Source organism: Schistocerca nitens, chromosome 4, assembly GCF_023898315.1.
Source record: "Schistocerca nitens isolate TAMUIC-IGC-003100 chromosome 4, iqSchNite1.1, whole genome shotgun sequence".
In the NCBI taxonomy this organism is placed as follows: domain Eukaryota; kingdom Metazoa; phylum Arthropoda; class Insecta; order Orthoptera; family Acrididae; genus Schistocerca; species Schistocerca nitens.
The window spans coordinates 733,055,851-733,079,328 of NC_064617.1; the positions used below are offsets into that span (position 1 = coordinate 733,055,851).

A 23,478-nucleotide genomic window follows, 5' to 3' on the forward strand; every position below is an offset into this window, starting at 1 on the left:
ACTCTCGACGGGACTAGTGTAGAAGGCTCCGGTCGCAAGACGTAACCCCCGATGGTGGATGGAGTTGAGACGGCGTAAGAGGGATGGCCGAGCAGACGAGTAGACGAAGCTCCCATAATCCGGGTTCGATCGGACTATGGACCGATACAAGCGAAGCAGGACAGTGCGATCCGCTCCCCAAGATGAACCTCTAAGAACTCTGAGGACATAAAGGAACGTGTACAACGGGCAGCCAAATAAGAGACGTGCAGAGACCAACAAAGTTTCCTGTCCAGTGTGAGCCCTAGAAATTTAGTTGTTTCCACGAATGGGAGAACAACGGGACCGAGATGTAAGGATGGCGGAAGGAACGCTTTATATAGCCAAAAGTTGATACAAACCGTCTTCTCTTCAGAGAACCAGAAGCCATTTGCCACGCTCCATGAGTATAGGCTGTCTAGACAACGCTGAAGGCAGCGCTCTAGGAGGCATGTTCGCTGGGCACTGCAGTAGATCGCGAAGTCATCGACAAAAAGAGAGCCTGAGACATTAGGTGGAATGCAATCCATAATTGGATTGATCGCGATGGCAAAAAGGGCTACGCTCAAGACGGAGCCCTGAGGCACTCCGTTCTCCTGGAGGAAGACGTCGGACAATACGGAACTCACACGTACCCTAAACTTTCGATCTGTTAAAAAGGAATCAATAAAAAGGGGCAGGCGACCGCGTAGACCCCACCTGTGCAGAGTGCGGAGGATACCTCCTCTCCAACAGGTATCATAAGCCTTCTGCAAATCGAAGAACACGGCTACCGTTTGGCGCTTTCGCAAAAAGTTGTTCATGATGAATGTCGACAAGGTCACAAGGTGGTCAACAGCGGAGCGGCGGCGACGAAAGCCGCATTGAACATTGGTAAGTAGCTGTCGAGATTCAAGAATCCAGACTAACCTAGCGTTAACCATGCGCTCCATCACCTTACAGACACAGCTTGTAAGAGAAATGGGGCGGTAACTAGAAGGAAGGTGTCTATCCTTCCCAGGTTTGGGTTAGGAACAACGACGGCGTCACGCCAACGCATGGGGACCTGACCTTCGGTCCAGACGCGATTGTAGGTACGAAGAAGGAAGCTTTTGCCCGTCGGAGAAAGGTGTGCCAGCATCTGGACGTGAATGGCATCTGGCCCCGGAGCAGAGGACCGGGACAGTGCAAGCGCACATTCGAGTTCCCGCATAGTAAAGGGGGCATTATAAGTTTCCAGATTCAGCGAGTGGAAGGAAGGTCGCCGAGACGCTTCTGCCTCTTTCCTGGGAAGGAAGGCAGGGTGGTAATGGGCGGAGCTTGAAACCTCCGCGAAAAAGCGGCCGAAGGCGTTGGAGACATCCACAGGATCAACAAGGACCTCATTACCCGAGGACAGGCCAGGTACCGAGGAGTGGGCCTTAATGCCAGACAGTGGGCGCAGGCCACCCCAAACGACAGAAGAGGGAGTAAAACTGTTAAAGGAGCTGGTGAAAGAGGCCCAACAAGCTTTTTTGCTGTCTTTGATGACTCTACGGCATTGCGCTCGGAGTCGTTTGTATCCAATACAATTCGCCAACGTAGGATGGCGGCGAAAGGTGCGTAAAGCACGTCGTCGAGCACGGATAGCGTCTCTACAAGCCTCATTCCACCAGGGGACGGAAACGCGACGTGAAGAAGAGGTAGTATGAGGAATGGAACGTTCGGCAGCATTGATGATGACAGCCGTGAGGTATTCGACCTGACTGTCACAACTGAGAAAATCGTGGTCCGGAAAGGTCGCCAGGGAGGAGTAAAGTCCCCAGTCAGCTTTCGGTATGTTCCAGCTCGAAGGACGTGGGGATGGGGTGTGGTGCAGGAGACGAACGACACAGGGGATGTGGTCGCTCGAATAGGTGTCAGAAAGGACATACCACTCGAACCGATGGGCAAGAGTGGTAGAACAGATCGAAAGGTCCAAGTGGGAGTAGGTATGAGTAGAGTCCAAGAGGAAAGTCGGGGCGCCAGTATTGAGGCAGACAAGATTGAGATGGTTGAAGACATCCGCCAAGAGGGAGCCTCTTTGGCAGGATGCAGGAGAGCCCCAAAGGGGATGATGGGCATTGAAGTCGCCAAACAATAAAAACGGCGGAGGAAGCTGAACAATCAGTTGCATCATGTCAGCCCGACTAACTGCAGATGACGATGGAGTGTAGACGGTACAAACTGAAAAAGTAAAGGCAGAAAGAGTAATACGGACAGCTATTGCTTGGAGTGGGGTGGTCAATGGGATGGGATGGTAATAGACATCGTCCCGAATGAGCAACATGACCCCACCATGAGCTGGAATACCGTCCACAGGGGTGAGGTCATACCGCTCCGAGGTATAGTGGGTAAAGGCAATACGGTCAGTTGGGCGCAACTTGGTTTCCTGGAGACCAAGGACGAGCGGACAGTGCAGGCGGAGGAGCAGTTGTAATTCCTTCCGATTAGATCGAATACCTCTTATGTTCCAATGTAAGAAGGCCATCGCTAGTCAGAAAAAAGGGGGGAACGAGACGGGGGAAGAGCTGGTCACCTCGACGGCCACGGAGGGCCAGGTTTCGAGGGAACAACGCTTCAACCGGCGGGAGGCGGATCCTGTTCCATCGAGTCGTCGCCAGCTGCGGCCGCTGTCCCGGGTTGCGTAGGAGGGTCAGCATCATTTGCCGACGAGAGACCAGCTGAGCGCCTGGCAGCAGAGCGTCCCGGCGAAAGTGAGGACGGCCGGGAGCAGCGACTCACAGAGGGAGCGGCAGACGAAACGCGCCGGGGTGGAGAGGGGGATAGAGACTTCTTCTTGGAGGCCTTCTTGGAAGTCCGAGGAGGCACAGGGATGGTGGGCTGGACCCGAAGAATGTCCTCACGCGCGGGGTTCGTTTTGGAACGTCGGACCTCTGAAGCCGGGGTCCGGAACGTTTCCCCGATGGATGCCTGACAATAGGATCGCTTCTCAGGCGGCGGTGGGGGGGGGAGGAGGAGGAAGGGTGGCCTCTGGGGCAGAGGGGGCGGGGGCCGCGGGGGAGGAGGATTTGGAAGGGAGGGATTTGGGAGGCGGAGGCATAGACCCCTGATGGGGGGAGGAGGGGGAGGGGGGACAGGATAGGGGTGAGGATACTGCGGAAGGAGTGGACACGACTGAGGCAAACGAAGTTGTCAACGTCACGGGATGGAGGCGGTCATACTTCTTCCTGGCCTCAGAATAAGAGAGATGATCGAAAGTTTTGAGTTCTTGAATCTTCTTCTCCTTCTGATACGCGGGGCAGTCTAAAGATCTAGGCAAGTGGATGCCAGGACAATTAACGCACCGAGGTGGTGGGGTTCACGTATGTTCCTCACGAAGAGGACGTCCACAATCGCCACAAAGGGGCTCAGCCTCACACCGTGACGACATGTGCCCAAAGCGCAAACACCGAAAGCAGCGCATAGGAGGCGGGACGTAAGGTCGCACGTCGCACCGGTAGCACATCACCTTTACCTTCTTTGGGAGAACGTCCTCCTCAAAGGCGAGGATAAAGGCTCCGGTGTCGATGCGACGGTCTTTGGGGTCGCGCTGGACTCGCCGGACGAAATGCACGCCTCGGCGCTCCAGGTTGGCCCTGAGCTCCTCATCAGATTGCAGCAGGAGGTCCCGATGAAAAATAACCCCCTGCGTCCTATTCAGTGCCAGATGCGGGACAATGGACACTGGGATGTCCCCTAGTCGGTCGCATGCCTGGAGCGCCGCCGACTGTGTGGCGGAGGTGGTCTTTATAAGAACAGACCCCGAACGGATTTTACTGAGAGCCTCGATTTCCCTGAAGATGTCCTCGATGTGCTGAACAAAGAACATGGGCTTCGAGGTGGCGAACGTCCCCCCAACGGTCCGAGAACAGACCAAATAGCGGGGGAAGTACTTCGCCCCAAGCCGGCGGGCCTGTCCTTCCTCCCAGGGAGTGGCCAAGGGGGAAAGGGCAGGAGAACCAGAACCAGAGACAGTACCTTTCTTTTTAAAAGACTCAGCCGCAGAGCGACCTGATACATGTTGACGTTTCATCTGCGAAACGTCCGCCCCGATACCACCCACTCCGACCAGGGGCTCTCCCCACGGGCGCCACCCAACCTCAGCAACGGCCACCTGGCAGGATGACCATTGCCGGGAGTCCTGATGCCCCAAGGAGATGGGCATCTACTCCTTGGCCGACGTGGGGAGGGTGCAGCTCAGGTATCGGCAGTACGATCCCTGTGTTGTCAGGGGGCTACAACCTAGAGGGTACATGACGACCCCACCACAACGGGCTGGCTACCGTGCTGGATTTCGGGTGCCATGGAAAGTCCATCATGATCGTAGGTGCAGATGGGGACGCACTATGGGCGTAACTTGTACAACCCATCAGGCGTTTAGGCCCAATTTGAGGAATAGTGGGTATGGTTACAACGCCGTTACAGTGCTGAGTGCCAAGGTCTTAGTGCGAGGAGGACCAGTGATACACCACGTAAGGCGTCCTTCCCCAAAAGGCTCGTACTTCTGTAGAATTTTGAATAATGGAGGTTAAACCCCAAGGGGGACCATCACATGGAAGGCCGAAACGGTTGAAACTCCTTTTAGTCGCCTCTTACGACAGGCAGGAATACCTCGGGCCTATTCTTACCCCGGACCCGCAGGGGGAGCATTTAACGGTGAAATTCCCTTCTCACTCTTACTGTTGACGCACTGGCTTTTTCATTTCACTGAAGGATGCTTGGACTTTTCTATATGCTGAATCAATCTTTACGACGATCATTCTTTTCGGTTTCTTCACTTTTTTCTGTAGCCATTTCACCTTGACTTTCGTGTAACTTCTGTTTATTTCATTTCTAAGTGCCTTATATGGTAGTATTGGATTTTCTCCCTGAAAATTTCTGTATTTCAGTCTTTTCAGTCAAGCTAAGTATTTATTCTGCTGCCCGAGGTTTCTTCGCAGTTGTCATTTTTAGCTGCGTCCATTTATCCCTAGTGTGATATTTATTATCGCGATTTCTACAGCCTTAGAAAACTGCAAAAGTGTCTCATCATCCCTCAGTACGTCAACATCCCACTTCTTTCCACATCTATTCTTTCGAACGATTCTCTTAAACTTTAGCCTCCTCTTCATCTACGTCTGGTCCCTAGGTATGCCTTAGAGTCCGGTATCTTTTTTACGCAACCGTTTTCTCACCACGATGTAATTCAGCAGAAATCGTCTCATGTCTGTAGGCCTTCTACAAGTATACCTTCTTGTCTTGTGAATTTTGAATTGTGTATTCTCTATTACTAGTTGAAATCTGTTGCAGAAACCAATTAAGCTTTCTCCCGTCTCAATCTGACTAGGAAGTCCACATTCGCCCTTAGCTGTGTTTTCTATTCCTTCCCCTACAACTACATTTCAATCCTCCATGATAATATAATCATCCCTTTACACAATGAATTATCCGTTCATTATCCTTATAAAGAGAAAACATATCTTCGTCTTCTGCTTGTGACGTCGGCATGTATACCTGATCTATTATTATTGGTGTTGGTTTCCTGTCAATTCTGATGAGGAAAACTCAACCACTGAAATGTCCATTGTAACACACTCTCTATGCTACCTACCTCTACCTGTATATAATCAATCCTACTCCCGTTTCTGTTGCTGTTCATATTACTCTAACCTCTTCAGAGTTCCTTCCACAGGATACGTGGTAACAGCACTACTTGAGGACTGGATTAGGTGGAGTGCCGTGGCTTGCCAAAATTCGTGCACTCTGACGCCACATCGGGATTCCCTGCGTATGGACAGCAAAAATGTCGTCCCGTGCCTATTTTCGGTAGAAAACTGACGTCAAAGAAAGGCAACTTGACAACACTGTATTCACATGTGTGACAAGTATCTTCATTCAATACTGTGTTTCTGCGCTGTCGAGATACTTCAATGGGAAGTTTTTCTTCATTCAATACTGCGTTTCTGTGCTGCCGAGTTACTGGAGTGGATAGTTTTTTGCGTTGGATACTCGAGTTCGAGATTTTGATTCTCAGCCTAGTTTTCTTCTGTTTTTTTAATTTTCTATTTCGCACTACATGGCTTCTTAATCGTATACAGAAGTTATAGCGGGTATTGTACAAGACACGTTCAATTATTTAATCCTATGTCAGAAGAGAGAACAGTCGATTTTATTATTGCACTTTTAAACGCGTATTCAGTATAAAAAGACTTTTCAGAATGTGGCAAGAATGTTAAACCTCGTTGCCATCCCTTTCAGACCAGCGCACCAAACGGTATATTGTAGTGGCATAATGTACAGTTCACACCACAAATGCCTTGACGAATGTAAAGACACATTACTTCCTGTTACCTGATTTGTCATCCGCAGAACATGAGTAGGTTGCGATGGGTTAACGTAGACTTCCATACCAGCTGTCAGCCAGCGATAAATGAAATTAAATAGATTGTGTTTCAACTATGGAAAGTATCCTCAAGATATTCCGGGAGGGAAAGAGCGCTGGTCCCCGGAGCGAATCCTTCCGGCGGATTTGTGTCAAGTTCTGTTGAGCCGGCCAGTCTGTGGACAGTTTTTAGACGGTTTTCCATCTGCCTCGGCAAATGCGGGCTGGTTCCCTTTGTTCCGCCTCAGCTACACATGTCGGCGATTGCTGCGCAAACAAGTTCTCCACGTACCCGTACACCACCATTACTCTACCACGCAAACATAGGGGTTACACTCGTTTGGTGTGAGGCATTCCCTGGGGGGGGGGGGGGGGTCCACGGGGCCGAACAGCATAATAACCCTTGGTTCGGTGTGGGGCGGCGGGCGGAGGGGTGAGTGGACTGCGGTAGTCGTCGTGGGGTTGCGGACCACTGCGGCTGTGGTGGGGACGGAGCCTCTCCGTCGTTTCTAGGTCCCCGGTTAACATAACATAACATAATACAATATCCTCAAGATGGCATTCGAAAGTTTGCTTAGATGCAACAGCATATACAAGATTTGTTTCGTACCCGTGGGAGTCATATAAATATTGATGATTGATCTTAGTTAAGAATGGAATGAAAATTCAACTATTTAATATTGGTTATATGATAAACATTCAAACAAAGTTTGATAAATATCGGACTGGCGCTTCATGGCATAAGACTTTCAATTTCTGTCAATGTAGTGTATCAACTTCTACGACATATCACAAATCTTTGTATTAGCTACTGTTGGCAGCAGTTAAATAGTGGGAGACGCCAGTTCCGTAACGAACTACCGACGGTGCCTGCAAAGTGCAGAAGGGTGGTCTGAGAATAGAGACGATATGCAGTAAGGGTTACATTAATCCCGCCCAGCTAGCCGCGCGGTCTAACGCGCTGCTTCCCGAGCGGAAAGGTGTACGAGTCCCCGGCATGAATCCCGGCTGCTTAGTGTCGATGTTCGGTGTGCCGGCCAGCCTGTGGATGGTTTTTAAGGCGGTTTACCATCTATCACGGCGAATGCGGGCTGGTTTCCCTTATACCGCCTCAGTTACACTGTGTCGGCGATTGCAGCGCAAACACTGTACGCGTGCACCATAATTATTCTACCACGCAAACACATGCGGTTACACTCGTGTGAGAGGTTCCCGGAGGAGGGGGGGGGGGGGGGCGAACCGCTCAATAACCCTGGGTTCGGTGTGAGGCGGCGGTGGCGTGGGTGGACTGCCGTGGCCGGTTGTTGTGTAGAGCCCTGCATGACCGAGTAAACGAGCACAAAATACGACATGGGGCGAGCACACACTAACTGGATAAGATGCCAGCACTAGTTCTAGTGACCGAGCATAGATGTCGTAATCGAACACGTAGCACGTAACTTCAAACACATTACACGTGTCATTATCTGTGTGAGACTGCAGCCAATACGTGCTTCTCATTTGTGGTGTGTCTCTCTCTGTAATCATGCAGCCCGAGGAAGCCAGTGCAGTAAGACGTAAGATTGAAACCAATGTTTACACATTGAAGAAACGGGAAGCTCTAAAAAGCCAAGTATGGAGTACGTTTCTGTTGGTTGTAGACGAAAACAGTGCGTCTACTGGGTACGTATCGTGCATAAACTGCTCCACATTACTGTGTTTCCAGTTGGGAACCACTCATTTAAAGAAACAGTTGCAAGAAACCTCACAAAGATACAGATGCTTCAAGGATACCGGCAGTAATAAAAAAACAGTATTACAGCAAAGTGTGTTGGAATGTGTGCTAAAGATATGAGACCTTTTAATGCTGTTTCCGGTGAAGGTTTCAGAGAACCAGGCCAAGAATTAATACATCTAGTTGCGCATTATGGAGAAGTTAATGTGGAAATGTCATGCCACATCTCTCTACTATAAGCAGACATGTCAAACAACAAGCTGATGCAATACGAAACAGCACAATGCCTTCTGTTATTGCGGAAGTTATTAATAAAACCTGTGCTGCGACAGTTGATATGTGGACTGATTCGCATAATCAGGTGCACCATTTGACGTTAACAACACATTACATTAACACAGATTGGTCTCTTGTGAACAATGTTTTATTTACAACAAAATTGCCGGACGTTAAGAAGACGGGAGTAAATATTATGAAAGAAATTGAAGAGAGGATGGCTTATTGGGACATTACGCCGGACATGTTGCACAGTTTTGTTTTTGTCTCCGACCAGGGTGCCAATGTAATACAGGCTTTGGAAAATCACGAAAGGATTCCTTGTGCTGTTCATTGTATAAACATAGCACTTAGCCATATTTTCGATGAAGATAACGTCTTGTTAAATCATGCCCCGAACATCGCATCAACAATAAATGCTGCAAAATGCATTCTAAGATACATTAAGAAAAGTGATCTCTGCACGTCTTTGAAATCATCATTGAAACGCTGGAACAGCTTGTGCACTATGCTGGAATCCTTACACACTCAGTATAACGAAGTTGCTGCTTTGCTAATGGAAGAGGACTCCGCTTACAGATTGCAAGGATATGATAATGAGCTAGCAGTAAAAATTGTACATTTTCTGGGTCTATTTAAAGAGGCCGCAGATGAAGTAGAAGGCGAAAAAGAACCGACAATCTAGTCACTTCTTCTTTGGTTTCACAAACTGCAATAGATTTGCAGTGTCAATGACACTATCAGGTGAGTAATTACTGCAGTTAAAAGCACTGTTTCATTATGATAGGCGATAGATTTATAACTAACTAGCGTAATTGATGTGTACTAACAGATATGTGTTTTTTAACGGGAGGTACAAAGGATTAAAAATCGAGCCTTGATTTTCGTTTGTGATACGATTGTGATCACTTCCAGACATAAAATTGATACGTTTCTTTGGCACTCTTTCCGTGATCTTAATATGCTTGAAATAAATGAAAAGCAGGAAATTCTTAACAATGTGCGAAAAATGTGTGCTACTTACGCAGGTACAATCACTAACGTAATCGTTTTTGCACAGTTAGTGGATAAAGTATTATAGAGAAACGGGAATGTTATAATTCGTATAATATTTCATTAACGTAAAACACCTCGTTTTTACGGGAACGTTTCGATGATTTCCACATCAGTTCTGTATTACTTGTCTCTTTTGTTTATTATCATAGATCCTTTAAGTACTGCGTCATCACAACCCAAAAAGAGATATCGTCTCAAGGAATGGAGGAACAACAGATCATGCGCAGCAGATGAAATAGATCTCTACATTTTAATGCACGCCGGAGATGATGATGACATCTTAAAGTGGTGGAGCAGACGTGTAACAGATCTGCCAGGCCTGTCTGCAGTTGCAAGACGAATTTTATGTATACCAGCAAAAAGCGCACGTAGTGAAAGATGCTTCAGTACAGCCAGCATGTTACTAACAAATCGCCGCAGCCAATTAAATCCGGAACGCGTTAGTGATTTACTGCTGATCAGCAACAACTATAATTTTGTTTCTGTTGCAAACAAGTGAAAACTATGACAAGTTACGTCTGTAAATGTTTAATGTTCTTTGTATGCTTTCTTTATGAAGATGGTTGTCTTTTAGATTACAGGGACAGCCCTTATTTAATGTTTCCTATTAATGAAAGGAAAAATGTATCTTCTGTTTGGAAATGAGACTCGTCTTCTATCCGCGATTGTGTTGAAATATCATTTTACTTTCGAAGTGCTTTATGAATTTAGCTGCGTCACGTACCCGTTCTTGGAAACGTTACTTTTGTATTAAAAGAGAGCGAGACAGAGGTAAATACATTGTTTGTGTGTGTGTGTGTGTGTGTGTGTGAGAGAGAGAGAGAGAGAGAGAGAGAGAGAGACAGAGAGACAGACAGAGAGGCGTTGGATTTGTACAGTACAGTGCAGCGAGCAAGGTCGAGGCGAGGTGAGACGTCAGCGGTGATCGGTCATGCTCGGTTATCCGCATGTCCGGAATCCGGACAACAGACATGGGGCGAGTACGTGACCGAACCGAGTCGTGTGGGGCCGGAGAAGAGCGGCTCGGTCCCCACGTCAACAGGCGATCCGTGACGGGTCAAACATTGAGCGTTGCAGCACTCTAGTGTGGTGTTGTGTACCACTGAGGGCTACGGCGGGACGAAGGTTTACCATCGTTTCTAGGTCCCTGGTTTAATACAGTACAATACAAGGGCAACATTGCTTACAGCGATACAACACTGGTTTACGGGTATCCGCGGATTGTAAGTGATATTCAAGTGGGTCATTACGTCGGAAGTCGTGGGTAATTCCTTTAGAGACGTTGAAAATAAAATTAGTTTAATGACAGCATACATAAAGCCATTTAAGCAATCATTTCTTGTTAACAATATTAGCTTATACCCAAGAATAAGCAGCTTCCACTCAGTTCATACTTGGCAGAAATCAAACCTGCATTTGGATCGGACTTCCTTAACTCTTGTGCAGAAAGGTGTGCAGTATACTACTACACCTATTTTCAATAAGGTACCACTCGAATTCAAAAACCTTAGCAGTAATCCACGCTCTTTCAAATCTAAACTGAAGAGTTTCCTCATGCGTCGCTCCTTCTATTCTGTCGAGGAGCTCCTTGAAAAATTAGTCTGATTCTTGTCGTATTGTTGATTGCGTTTACTTAAACTTATGGACTGACTTTTTCGGGTTCATACACATTTAATTTTTATCTGTTACTACTTTCATATTGTAATTTCATGTACTGACACGTTCCACGATCTAGAAGATGATCTCCTCAATTTGGTCCTACGGAACTTGACGTGTAAATAAATAAAAATAAAATGTGCGCACGCTCAATTTGTGAATAAAATGAGCAGAAATATTAATTTACTATGCAAAAAGGCAAACTTACGTTTCTAGCATTTGTAGACTTAGAGAAAGCTTTTGACATTGTTGACTGGAATACTCTCTTTCAAATAATGAAGGTGGCAGGGGTAAAATACACGGAGCGAAAGGCTATTTACAATCTGTACAGAAACCAGATGACAGTTATAAGAGTCGAGGGACATGAAAGAGAAGCAGTGGTTGGGAAGGGAGTGAGACAGGGTTGTAGCCTCTCCCCGATGTTATTCAATCTGTGTACTGAACAAGCAGTAAAGGAAACAAAAGAAAAATTCGGAGTAGGTATTGAAATCCACGGAGAAGAAATAAAAACTTTGAGGTTCGCTGATGACATTGTAATTCTGTCAGAGGCAACAAAGGAATTGGAAGAGCAGTTGAACGGAATGGACAGTGTCTTGAAAGGAGGATATAAGATGAACATCAACAAAAGCACAACGAGGATAATAGAATGTAGTAGAATTAAGTCGGGTAATGCTGAGGGAATTAGATTAGGAAATGAGACACTTAAAGTAGTAAGGGAGGTTTGCTATTTGGGGAGCAAAATAACTGATGATTGACGAAGTAGAGAGGATATAAAATGTAGACTGGCAGTGGCAAGGAAAGCGTTTCTGAAGAAGAGAAATTTGTTAACATCGAGTATAGATTTAAGTGTCAGGAAGTCGTTTATGAAAGTATTTGTATGGAGTGTAGCCATGTACGGAAGTGAAACATGGACGATAAATAGTTTGGACAAGAAGAGAATAGAAGCTTTCGAAATGTGGTGCTACATAAGAATGCTGAAGATTAGATGGGTAGATGAAATAAGTAATGAGGAGGTATTGAATAGGATTGGGGAAAAGAGGAGTTTGCGGCACAAGTTGACTAGAAGAAGGGATCGGTTGGTAGGACATGTTCGAGGCATCAAGGGATCACCAATTTAGTATTGGAGGGCAGCGTGGAGGGTAAAAATCGTAGAGGGAGACCAAGAGATCAATACACTAAGCAAATTCAGAAGGATGTAGGCTGCAGTACGTACTGCGAGATGAAGCAGCTTGCACAGGATAGAGTAGCATGGAGAGCTGCATCAAACCAGTCTCAGGACTGAAGACCACAACAACAACAACAATGCAAAAAATACTCACCTTTTATTGAGCGGAAATAGTTCACAAGAGTAGCTGGTGGTCACTGACTGTATTCGTAGCGCTCAGTCAATGAGAGGTAATAAGAGTTCTGTTACTTGTTTGCACGAATTTCAAACACATCTCACAAAAGAAAGTCGTGTGCGGTGGCCTGCTAGACGCTATGGTGCCGAATAGCTTGTCGCAATATACATGACGGCTATAATGAGAGTGCAGATACTTACAGAGGTCCATTGAGGGCCGTAATTACCGTACGACAGAAAAAATTGGTAGATAGGCTGTTGCGTTAATGCGGAACCGTTGTACCCTGGAAAAAATTAGTTCCAATTTTGGCCACCAGGTACTAAACTGTGAATGCTGGAAAGACGCATAGAAAAAATTCCAGATGTAATGGATTAGAAATGGGACAAAGGCATGAAAGGTCAAAAAGTGACAAAGGCATTACATTGATTTTATTACAAACCGACACTTACACAGTTTGCTCAATATGAGCACTGGACGCAGAACAGAGCCAGATTTGCACCTGGAGCTCAAACTTGGAACTATTTTTTTTTTCAGCGTAAATCGGTTCCGCATTAACGCGTTAGCCTATCTACCATGTTTCGCTGCCATACGACAGTTACAGCCCCCATACTGAACCTTCTCGAGTAGCCGCGCTCTAACTATAACCAGCCTGCATCATTGGCGTTGGAGGAGAGCAGGCGCCCTGCTGTGTCTCACCAGGGGGATCTCGTTGCTGATCTCGGTCCTGTCCTCCTGCGGCCTGGCTGCCACCAGGGCCGCACCCACTGCGGCGACGAGGGCGATCATCACGAACCTGTTGGCTGCCATCTTCACGTAAACTGGAAGCAAGAGCAGACGGTGGACGCAGTTAGATTACGGCGCGTAATTTTACTCTGATACAGAAATAAAGGAAAAATACTCATTGTTGATATTTAAGAGCTAAGCTAGACTTTATGAGATACAACTTCCAGCTGTATTGTCCCTGGGACCAAAACATTTATAGTGCAGGTGAAACCCTTTGGACCGCTGAAGTTGAAATAATTATAATTCGATCATTATTCGTGAAACACATACAACCGTTTTATTTCAATGTGCTTTCGAGTTTGGACGGAACTGCGACCTGAAGTAAAAAAGGGAAAACGAGAAATTTTGAATCAGTTATCAGCCACTAAATTGGCCATCACCTTAGCGGGCGACAGTTGTTTGAAAAGTAGTCTTACCAGAAAGCTAAGTTACAGTCAACATTTGAAGCGTATACGTTTACTGCTCGTTAACCTATATCCGGTTCTAAAAAATGGCTCTGAGCACTATGGGACTTCTGAGTACATCAGTCCCCTAGAACTTAGAACTACTTAAACCTAACCAACCTAAGGACATGACACACATCCATGCCCGAGGCAGGATTCGAACCTGCGACCGTAGCGGTCGCGCGGTTCCAGACTGTAGCGCCTAGAACCACTCGGCCACCCTGGCCGGCATATCCGGTTCTAAGGTTCTTTGATTTTCAATAAAATTTTCCATAATCATGAAAGTCTACGCACAGTATCGCCACTTATAGCTATAGTAGAAATGAAGAAGTACAAGAGACGCTGAACGGTACTGAGGAAAGGGACCAACATTTTGGACAGACTGGAGGGAATTCTGCTGTCCCATATCAAAGACACATTAAATAACGCTGATAAGGTGGCAGACTCACTTTCCTCTAGATTTGCGAGTGAAATAGGAAAGCAGATGAATATCTTCGATACCCACTGCCATACTCTCCACAGTGGCTTGCAGAGAATGTATGCAAACCATTACTCGGTTACACGATATTATTGTTAATAAAATAGATATGAAGACTGTGGAAAGAGAAGCGAACGTTACGGAACTTGATAAAGCAAAAATAGTGTTTGCTCATTAACATGAACTTTTCTGTTTTTCAAGCGCTGCTGCAGAGCGACACGGAGCAGATTTCCAAACACTGGGTTTGTATCTGGGAGGAGCCGAGTTCCGACGCCCATCCTACCATCCTAACGTCGGTTTACTTGAGTGAGTTCTCGCGGAACTCAGGTTGGTTCCTATTGACAGGGAATGCGGATCCTGTCCCCTCTGTTCTTCTCTACATTTGCTACACCTCCAATGGTCTTCATGTCTGATTTCCTCTTCACAGCACTGATACCACAAAAAAAAGAAGAAGGAAACAGATGTTCCACTGAATCTGAATCTGTGTTACATTTTCTACACATGTCTTTTCGACTATAGCTCTGGTTACAATCTTCAGTTGTCGATACACGTCAGGTATCACACACATATGTAGGCAGCCGTACCCGGACACTCTTTTACTGTAGCTCAGTCTGCTTAAATTGAAAACAAAGAAAAGAGAAAGCATGCGTTTCCAATATGTGTGGAAACTGGATATAGGCCCTAATCAACTTGTCTCTGCTGTCTCTGTCCCTCTCCGCCACCCTCTTTCTTATTCTTTGTCCGTCTCCTCCTCCTTCCCCTCTCTCTGTCCTTCACCTCCTCTCCTTCTCTGTGTCCATCTTTTCATGCCCCCTCTTTCTTTCCCTTTCTCAGTCTGTCTCCTCCCCCCTTACTCTGTCCATCTTCTCCTCCCCCCCTCTCCCTCTCCTTCTGTCCCCTGTCTCTGTCCATTTCCTCATTCTCGTTTTTTCATTTATTACCTCACACCATTCTGTGCATCTCCTCCCCCCCCCCCCCCCCCTCTGACCGTGAGCCTTGTTTGTTGTTATTGCTAATTCAAATTTTGTAGTAATATGCGAATCATAAACCAATTAAGCAGTAAGTACAAATTTCACTTTTTCTAACAACGTTTCACTAGTGTATATTTTATATATTCGTTTATGTATTAAAAGTGTATAGCCTATACGTGCCTAAACGCTTACCACAGTAATGCCTACAAATTTGAAGTAAATCAGAAACGTACATTTTGAGATTTTTGGTAACAATGTTTTCCCTTTATATATACAGGGTGGTCCATTGATAGTGACCGGGCCAAATATCTCACGAAATAAGCATAAAAAGCAAAAACTACAAAGAACGAAACTCATCTAGCGTGAAGGGGGAACAGGTGGCGCTAGGGTTGGCCCGCTAGAAAGAAATATGGATGTTTTAGTTGGACCAGTTTTTTCGCTTTGTGACAGATGGTGCTGTAATAGTCACAAACGTTTAAGTACGTGGTAGCACGTAACGGTCCGCCAGTGCGGACGGTATTTGCTTCGTGATGCATTACCCGTGTTTAAATCGACCGTTTACCAATTGCGGAAAATGTCGATATCGTGTTGATGTTTGGTTATTGTGATCAAATGCCCAACGGGCGTGTGCTATGTATGCTGCTCGGTATCCTGGACGACATTATCCAAGTGTCTCGACCGTTCGTCGGATAGTTACGTTATTTAAGAAACCAGGAAGTGTTCAGCCACATGCGAAACGTCAAACACGACCTGCAACAAATGATGATGCCCAAGTAGGTGTTTTAGCTGCTGTCGCGGCTAATCCGCACATCAGTAGCAGACAAATTGCGCGAGTATCGGGAATCTCAAAAACGTCGGTGTTGAGAATGCTAAATGAACATCGATTGCACCCGTACCATATTTCTATGCACCAGGAATTGCATGGTGACGACTTTGAATGTCGTGTACAGTTCTGCCACTGGGCACAAGAGAAATTATTGGACGATGACAAATATTTTGCACGCGTTCTATTTAGCGACGAAGCGTCATTCACCAACAGCGGTAACGTAAACCGGCATAATATACACTATTGGGCAACGGAAAATCCACGATGGCTGCGACAAGTGGGACATCAGCGACCTTGGTGGGTTGATGTATGGTGCGGCATTATGGGAGGAAGGATAACTGGCCCCCATTTTATCGATGGCAATCTAAATGGTGCAATGTATGCTGATTTCCGACGTAATGTTCTACCAATGTTACTACAAGATGTTTCACTGAATGAGAGAATGGCGATGTACTTCCAATATGATGGATGTCCGGCACATAGCCCGCGTGCGGTTGAAGTGGTACTGAATAGCATATTTCATGACAGGTCGATTGGTCGTCGAAGCACCATACCATGGCCCGCACGTTCACCGGATCTGACGTCCCCGGATTTCTTTCTGTGGGGAAAGTTGAAGGATATTTGCTATCGCGATCCACCGACAACGCCAGACAACAAGTGTCAGCGCATTGTCAATGCGTGTGCGAACATTACCGAAGGCTGTTGAGAGAAATGTCGTTACACGTATTGCCAAATACATTGAGGTTGACGGACATCATTTTGAGCATTTATTGCATTAATGTGGTATTTACACGTAATCACGCTGTAACAGCATGCGTTCTCCGAAATGATAAGTTCACAAAGGTACATGTATCACATTGGAACAACCGAAATAAAATGTTCAAACGTACCTACGTTCTGTATTTTAATTTAAAAAACCTACCTGTTACCAACTGTTCGTCTAAAATTGTGAACCATATATTTGTGACTATTACAGCGGTATCTATAACAAAGCGAAAAATGTGGTCCAAGTAAAACATTTATATTTCTTTAAGTACTACACGAATATGTAATAAAAAATAGGGGTGCCTATTTAAAACAAACGCAATTGATATCCATTTGACCTACGGGAGTGCCATCTAGCGGGCCAACCATAGCGCCATCTGGTTTCCCCCATCAAGCTAGACAAGTTTCATTATTTGTAGTTTTTTCGTTTGACGCTTATTTCGTGAGATCTTTGGCCCGGTCACGATCAATGGACCTCCCTGTATATATCAAAACAATAGGTCAAGAACTTTCGGAGTTTGAATAAACGAACATTTTTGTCTTTGTTTATATAGATTGGACCACAGTGAGAAACATATTTACAGTCATATTGACCATCCAGCAAGTGTCACTGAAGGGATAAGCGTTTACATAAGTATTTTAAGGAGATAATGACCAGTATCAGTTGTGAGTAAGATTATTATCCATTTTTTTTAAATTCACTTGCCACAAATCTTGAAACTAGACGCAACTCCCTGTGCTACGTGTATAGCTAAAAGACTATGATTGATTGAGAGAGCTACTGTTTTTGATTAGTACAACAGAAAATACGAGAGTACTTCATGCAAACACTGGTTCATTATTTGAATAACCGTTACGGTTGCATTCGTTCCGAATCGGTCTCGGGGTCTTAGAGGCTCACTTAAAGAAGTGCACTGTGTTTAAACGCGTTTCAGAGTTCAGCGACATTTCGGTTAGATGTGTAGTAAAAACATCTTAAGCATGTTGAAAAAGTGCTCAGATTGGATTAAAGGAAGCAATAGAGAAGTTCAAAGACGATTTGCGCGATCCCTCACGAGTTTACTCAGTCAGCACAAGAGAGTCTCAGGAAAGTTGATCAGTTTTCATATTACACCGTTATTTATTACGTCCAAGGTCGCTTCAAATTTACAGCTCTTGTCATCTTCAAATGTGATAAACCCTGTAGCAGACTCGTCAAAATAGATAATTCCCGTTAAACATTCCGAAAATAATGAAGTCTTACAAAATGTGTTTGTGAATTACACACCGTATGGTCACATATTAAACATATCGTCACTTATGAAACAGATTAATATTGAGCTGGCAACATTGCAGGAGAGGAGCTTCAGTATCTCGTAATGGCTTGATATTCGTAGTCCAAGAGGGTACGTTCCAAGGCGAATCAAGCCACGTACGAGGTGACTTCAGAACTTAGGTTGCGGATTATTGTGGCAAGACGAGTAACTCTTGTTGAATGCTGCACTACGCCTGACAGGTACACAGATACATGATATTGGTAGAAAGTTCCGACCTTGTTTATAGAGGTCTGGAAAGTATGTTGAAAAATAGTCACCAAGTCTCCGTTAACAACGTCGTTCAGTTCTTTGACGACAGTAATCCGCACCTTCGTCACGTAGCCATTCGACAATCGCTGTTTGAACGTCCTCAGCGTTGGAAATTCTCTTTCCTCCCGCGTGTTCTTTCAGTCTACCGAAAAGATGGAAATCGCGACGTGCAAGATCTGGACTTTCCAGTCAGCATCAGCCTTGGGCAAATTGTTGGCAATGTTTCACTACGGCTGAACGCAACGATGCATTAAGACCGTTTGCCACCAGAATTTCAATCAGACCTCAAAAATCTTACTGTCCCTCGTAATTCAATTTTGAAGTACGTCTCCAGTTACCGCACCGTTATCCAAATCCCATCAGAACTGTGTCTGTAGGAACCCAGAACACATACTCTCTTGTTGCGCTGTGATGTTAGCGTGAGGCGAAAGTGTGACTTACTTTTTGAAGTCCATACGTATTAATCCTCCCTTTCTAGTAAGGATTATGGCACTAAAATACTAGTAAAGATAAATTTTACGGTCGTTGCACTACGGAAGCGTCACATTAGTCGCAATGCAATACAAAAACTCGCACTTGAAATTGATGTGTATTTCGGAAAATACGTCGTCCACAGTATAAATTAAACAAAATAAAACCGTGGCTAGGATCAGTGAGTGTTCAGAGGCCAAAATCTAAAGTATAGTACATACTCTTGTTGGCTTTTCACAGTTTTATGATGAAATTAACCAGCAACATTTACTGAGATAGTTTTGAAGCACATAATGCAAGAACATACTGTGTGGGACGTTATGAGGTTGCGCATTCATAATGGAATGCTGAAAGATAATCTGTACTTAACGATGATTTCATGTGCCTATGTTAATTTGCATAGTCTGAATACAGTGTGCTGGAAGCCCACGCCAAAACAAATGTCATTTGCACGCTTATCACGTACCATTGTATCAGGATGACATAAGAAACTATGTTAAACCTGCTACTTGTAGTGTTTGACGTTGTGAAGAGAGGAAGTGAAATGGCATTGCATAGTTATCTTAAGTGAGTGCTTAAAGCTTAGATCCCGGTTTACACCTTACGCGATTACGTTGACGCTCCCTGTCACAAATTTCAGCTAGTAGTAGCGAAAACATCCTCCAACACAAGAGGAGGAGATATAACTTCGAAACGACCTGGAGACACTGGAAGCTAGATTACAGCGTGGTCAGTTAGAGACTCCAAAATCAGACACTGGTCTCTAAGGCCTATCCAGGAGCATATATAAATTTTGACCACAATTTAGTAATGATGAAGAGAAACTGAAGCTGAACAAAATAGTCCGTAGGATTCTGTGTGGAAACAGATGAGATTCTAAGATACTGAGGATTGATGAGATGCGTTTGAAGTTCCCTACGGCCATAGATACTGCGATAATACCACAGTAGACAAATCAGAGAGGAATGAATATCTCTAAAAAGGGCAATCACACAAGCTGAGCACACAAATGTATTTACAAGACAGGTAACTGTGGAAAAAACTTTGGTTAACAGAAAAAGATCGACGAAAGCCGGAAATAATAAGATGTTCAGAAAAAGACAGCAATCCAGCAATATAAATCACTCAGGAATGAAATAAATAAGAAGTGTAGGGAAGCTAGGGTAAAAGGTTACAGGAAAAATATAAGGATGTCGAAAAAGAAACGACATCGTAAAGACTTATTCAGAGTACAGAAAAGTCAAAACAACCTTCAGTGAAATTTAAAGCAAGAATATCAGCATTAAAACTGCAATGTGAATTCCACTGTTAAACTGAGAGGAGAGAGAGGAGACAGGTCGAACGAGTACATTGAAGGACTTTGGGATGGGAAAGATTTTGTCTGATGTCGTGATAGACGAAGAAGTGGAAGATACTGAAGGTCCGGTATTAGACGCAGAATAAAAACGAGCTTTGGAATATTTACAGTCAAATCAGGCATAAAGCTTAGATAACATTCCTTTACAATTTCCAAAATCATTGGCCGAAGTGGCAATTAAACGACTATTCAAGTTGTTTGGTAGAATCTATGTGACTGGAGACATACCATTAGACTTTCGGAAAAAATATCATCAGTACAATACCGAAGTTAGCAAAGGCGTAAAAATGTATGAATGCGGTCAGCTTAATATCTCATGCATTCAAGATTCTGAAAAGAATGAGATCTACAGAATAATGGGAAAGAAGTGAGGATATGTTAGAGACGATCAGTTTGGTTTCAGCAAAGGTAAACGCCCAGGAGAGCCAGTTATAATGTTACGCTTGATAATAGAAGCAAGACTGAAGAAAAATTCAGGCGTTCTCAGGATCTGAAGACCTATAAATTATGTAAAAGGATGGAGAAACATAAGGGTAAGCTATAGGAAAATATGGGTAATATACAACGTATATTGTACAAGAATGTGTGTACAAGAAACAAGACGGAACGATAAGAATGGAACACAAAGGTCGAAGTGTTCGGATTAAAAAGGTTATAGAACAGGGACGCCTTCTTTAGCCTCTATTGTTCAATCTATACACTGCACAAGAAATGGGACAAATAACAGAAGGCTGCAAGACTGGAGTTAGAATTCAGCGTGATAGGACGTCAGTGATATGATACGCTGACATTTCCGTCCTCAGTGAAAGTGAAAAAAAATTACAGGACCCATTGGATGGAATGCACAGTCTAATGGGTACAGTATCTGGATTGAAAGTAAACCGAAGAATGACGAAAATAGTAAGTAGTAGAAGAAATAAGATAACACGATAAAATTAACGTCTAAATTGTTGACCACTAGGTGGGTGAAGTAAAGAAATCCTTCTGCCTTGGAAGTAAACTAACACATGACGGACAAAGGAAGAAGGATGTAGAAAGTAGACTAGCACTGGCAATGTGGAAGTTTCTGGCCAAAGTAACTCTACTAAAATCAAACATCGGCCTTAATTTGAGGAATAAATGTCTGAGAACGTATTTTTAAAACACAGTAGTGTAAGTAGCTACTCAAGGAATGTGGGAACATTCCAAAAGAGGAGAATCGAAGTGTTTTAGATGTATTGCTTTATATGGAAGTTAAAAATTAGGTTGACTGGTGAAGATTGAAGAGGTTCTCCACAGAATCGGCGAAGGAAGTAACACACAGAAAATGTTAACAAGTAGAATAGAGAAGATGATCGTGTGAAAGCCACAGGGAATAGCTTCCAGAGCAATAGAGAAAGCTGCAGAGGGTAGAAAACTCTTGAAGACCACAGAGTCTGCAATACCACAGAGTCTGCAATACATCCAGCAAATAGTTGATGACTTAAGGTGCAAGTGCTACTCTGAGATGAAAAAGTTCACAGAAGAGAAGAATTCATAGTGAGACGCATCAAGCCAATCGATAACCTTAGCACTAACAGTGGGCTTTCTGCGTGCCTTCCATTTTGGAGACGTTTCATCTCCTTGCATAAGAGCCGGATGTTTCCCCCTAGCAGCTTTCACATTTTCGACCGTTGACATACAGCTGACGCTTCCATTCTGTGAAGTAAGTGAAAGCTATCATGACTGCGTTACTGGTAACAGTGTGAGTGGACCACGAGCATATGTGTCACATATTGCTATATAAAACGTTATACACTAGAAAAGCGATGTGCGAAATGAAAGGTATCGTAAAATGGGATGAATAGAATCAATTGGATGAACAGAAATGAAATCTCCAATATAGTTCTACGCTATCGTCTCGGATGACAAATGGGAAAACCATTCAAAGATTTATTTACCTGGTTTGGTAGTAAACCAATTTAACACGGAAATTATGAATTTCAAAGTTCGTGACACTATGAGTTGATGTTGATCATCTAAAATTTCAGTTTTAAAGAATAGTTAATATGTTTCGGCTAACTAAAAATGAGAGATTGGATTTTTCTGATCAGTGAAGTGGACAAACGTCAGTGTTTCTTCAGAAGGAGACCACAAATTTGGCAGAAGTGAAGAGCCACGTAGTGCTGTTTTCAATACAGAAGATTATGTTATGGTGAAAGTATACGGAAAATGTAAGCGTGCTGTACTCGTATGAGAGGAGGTAGTGATTATGTCGATAGATGGTGCACGTAATGCACCCAGGAACGAACTTTCTCGAACATGATAATTTTAATGGGCCGGGTGTTATGGTGTGAGGAGAAATACTGTTGCATGGGAGTACTCACTTCGAAATCTTTGCATATGGTACACCCACCGTCATTGAGACACTTTACTTCTCCATGTGACACTTTACTTCCCCATGTGCGTCTATTCAGGGTTCACTCGGCACTGACTTCATTTTTACGAATGACGATGGGCGACCGCATCGAAGTGCGCAGCTGGTGGAGTTTTGCAGCGAGACGATATCTACATCTACATTTACATCCGTACTCCACAAGCCACCTGATGGCGTGTGGCGGAGGGTACCTTGAGTACCTCTATCGGTTCCATTCGGCAAATGGATTGGCCTGCCCGTCGTCCAACACAAATCTCATAGAGTAAGTTTGAGATGCAATGAGGAGACTTATTGCAGCTCGTTAACATGAACCAATGATCATCCAGCAGTGATCAACCGCAACGGTGGAACGCCCTACCGCAAGAACTCCAACTTTGTGCCCAGCATGGGAGCCCGTTGCAGAGCAAGAAAGGGAAGGACGGAAGATTAGGTTTTAAGACTACTATGGAGTCCTCACATACTGAGGAATCATCTGTCTTGATCGATTTACAGGAACTGTAGAATACCTAAATTTCGGAGGCTCGACGGAGATTTTAACCGTTGTCCCTACAAATACTTGATGCTGCAAGATAAAGAAGACCAAATAGTACTAAAATTGAGCAATATGAGTTGTTACAGGGACTGATGATTGGGAGCGGAGTGTTTTGACAGAAGTCATTCAATACGATTTAACACGTTAGTTATTGAAAGCTGCCCACATTTCTCTTCTAGTGCTTATTGTTTAGGTACACCTGTTTAATAAAGTTAAGGAAGAAGAATTAGAAACTTTGAGGTTCGCCAGTGAGATTGTAATTCTGCTAGAGATAGCGAAGTGTTTGCAAGAGCAGTTGAATGGAATGAATAGTGTCCCGAAAAGAGGTTATAAGCAACAAAAAAAGTAAAACAAGCGTAATGGAACGTAGTCGAATTAAATCAGGCAACGCTGACATAATTAGATTAGGAAATGAAACACTAAAAATAGCAGGCGTAAATGAGTACCGCTATTTGGACAGCTGAATAACAG

At 44.4% G+C, this 23,478-nt stretch overlaps 1 protein-coding gene across 1 annotated transcript in view; it reads right to left on the reverse strand.

Annotated features, from left to right (window-relative positions):
- LOC126251596 (uncharacterized) overlaps positions 1-23,478 on the reverse strand; it is a 90,157-nt gene that overhangs the window by 13,770 nt on the left and 52,909 nt on the right. Inside the window, exon 2 of the mRNA XM_049952130.1 lies at positions 13,118-13,239. Coding sequence (XP_049808087.1) covers positions 13,118-13,228 — 111 coding nt within the window. The 5' untranslated portion in view covers positions 13,229-13,239. The remainder of the gene's footprint in view (positions 1-13,117; positions 13,240-23,478) is intronic.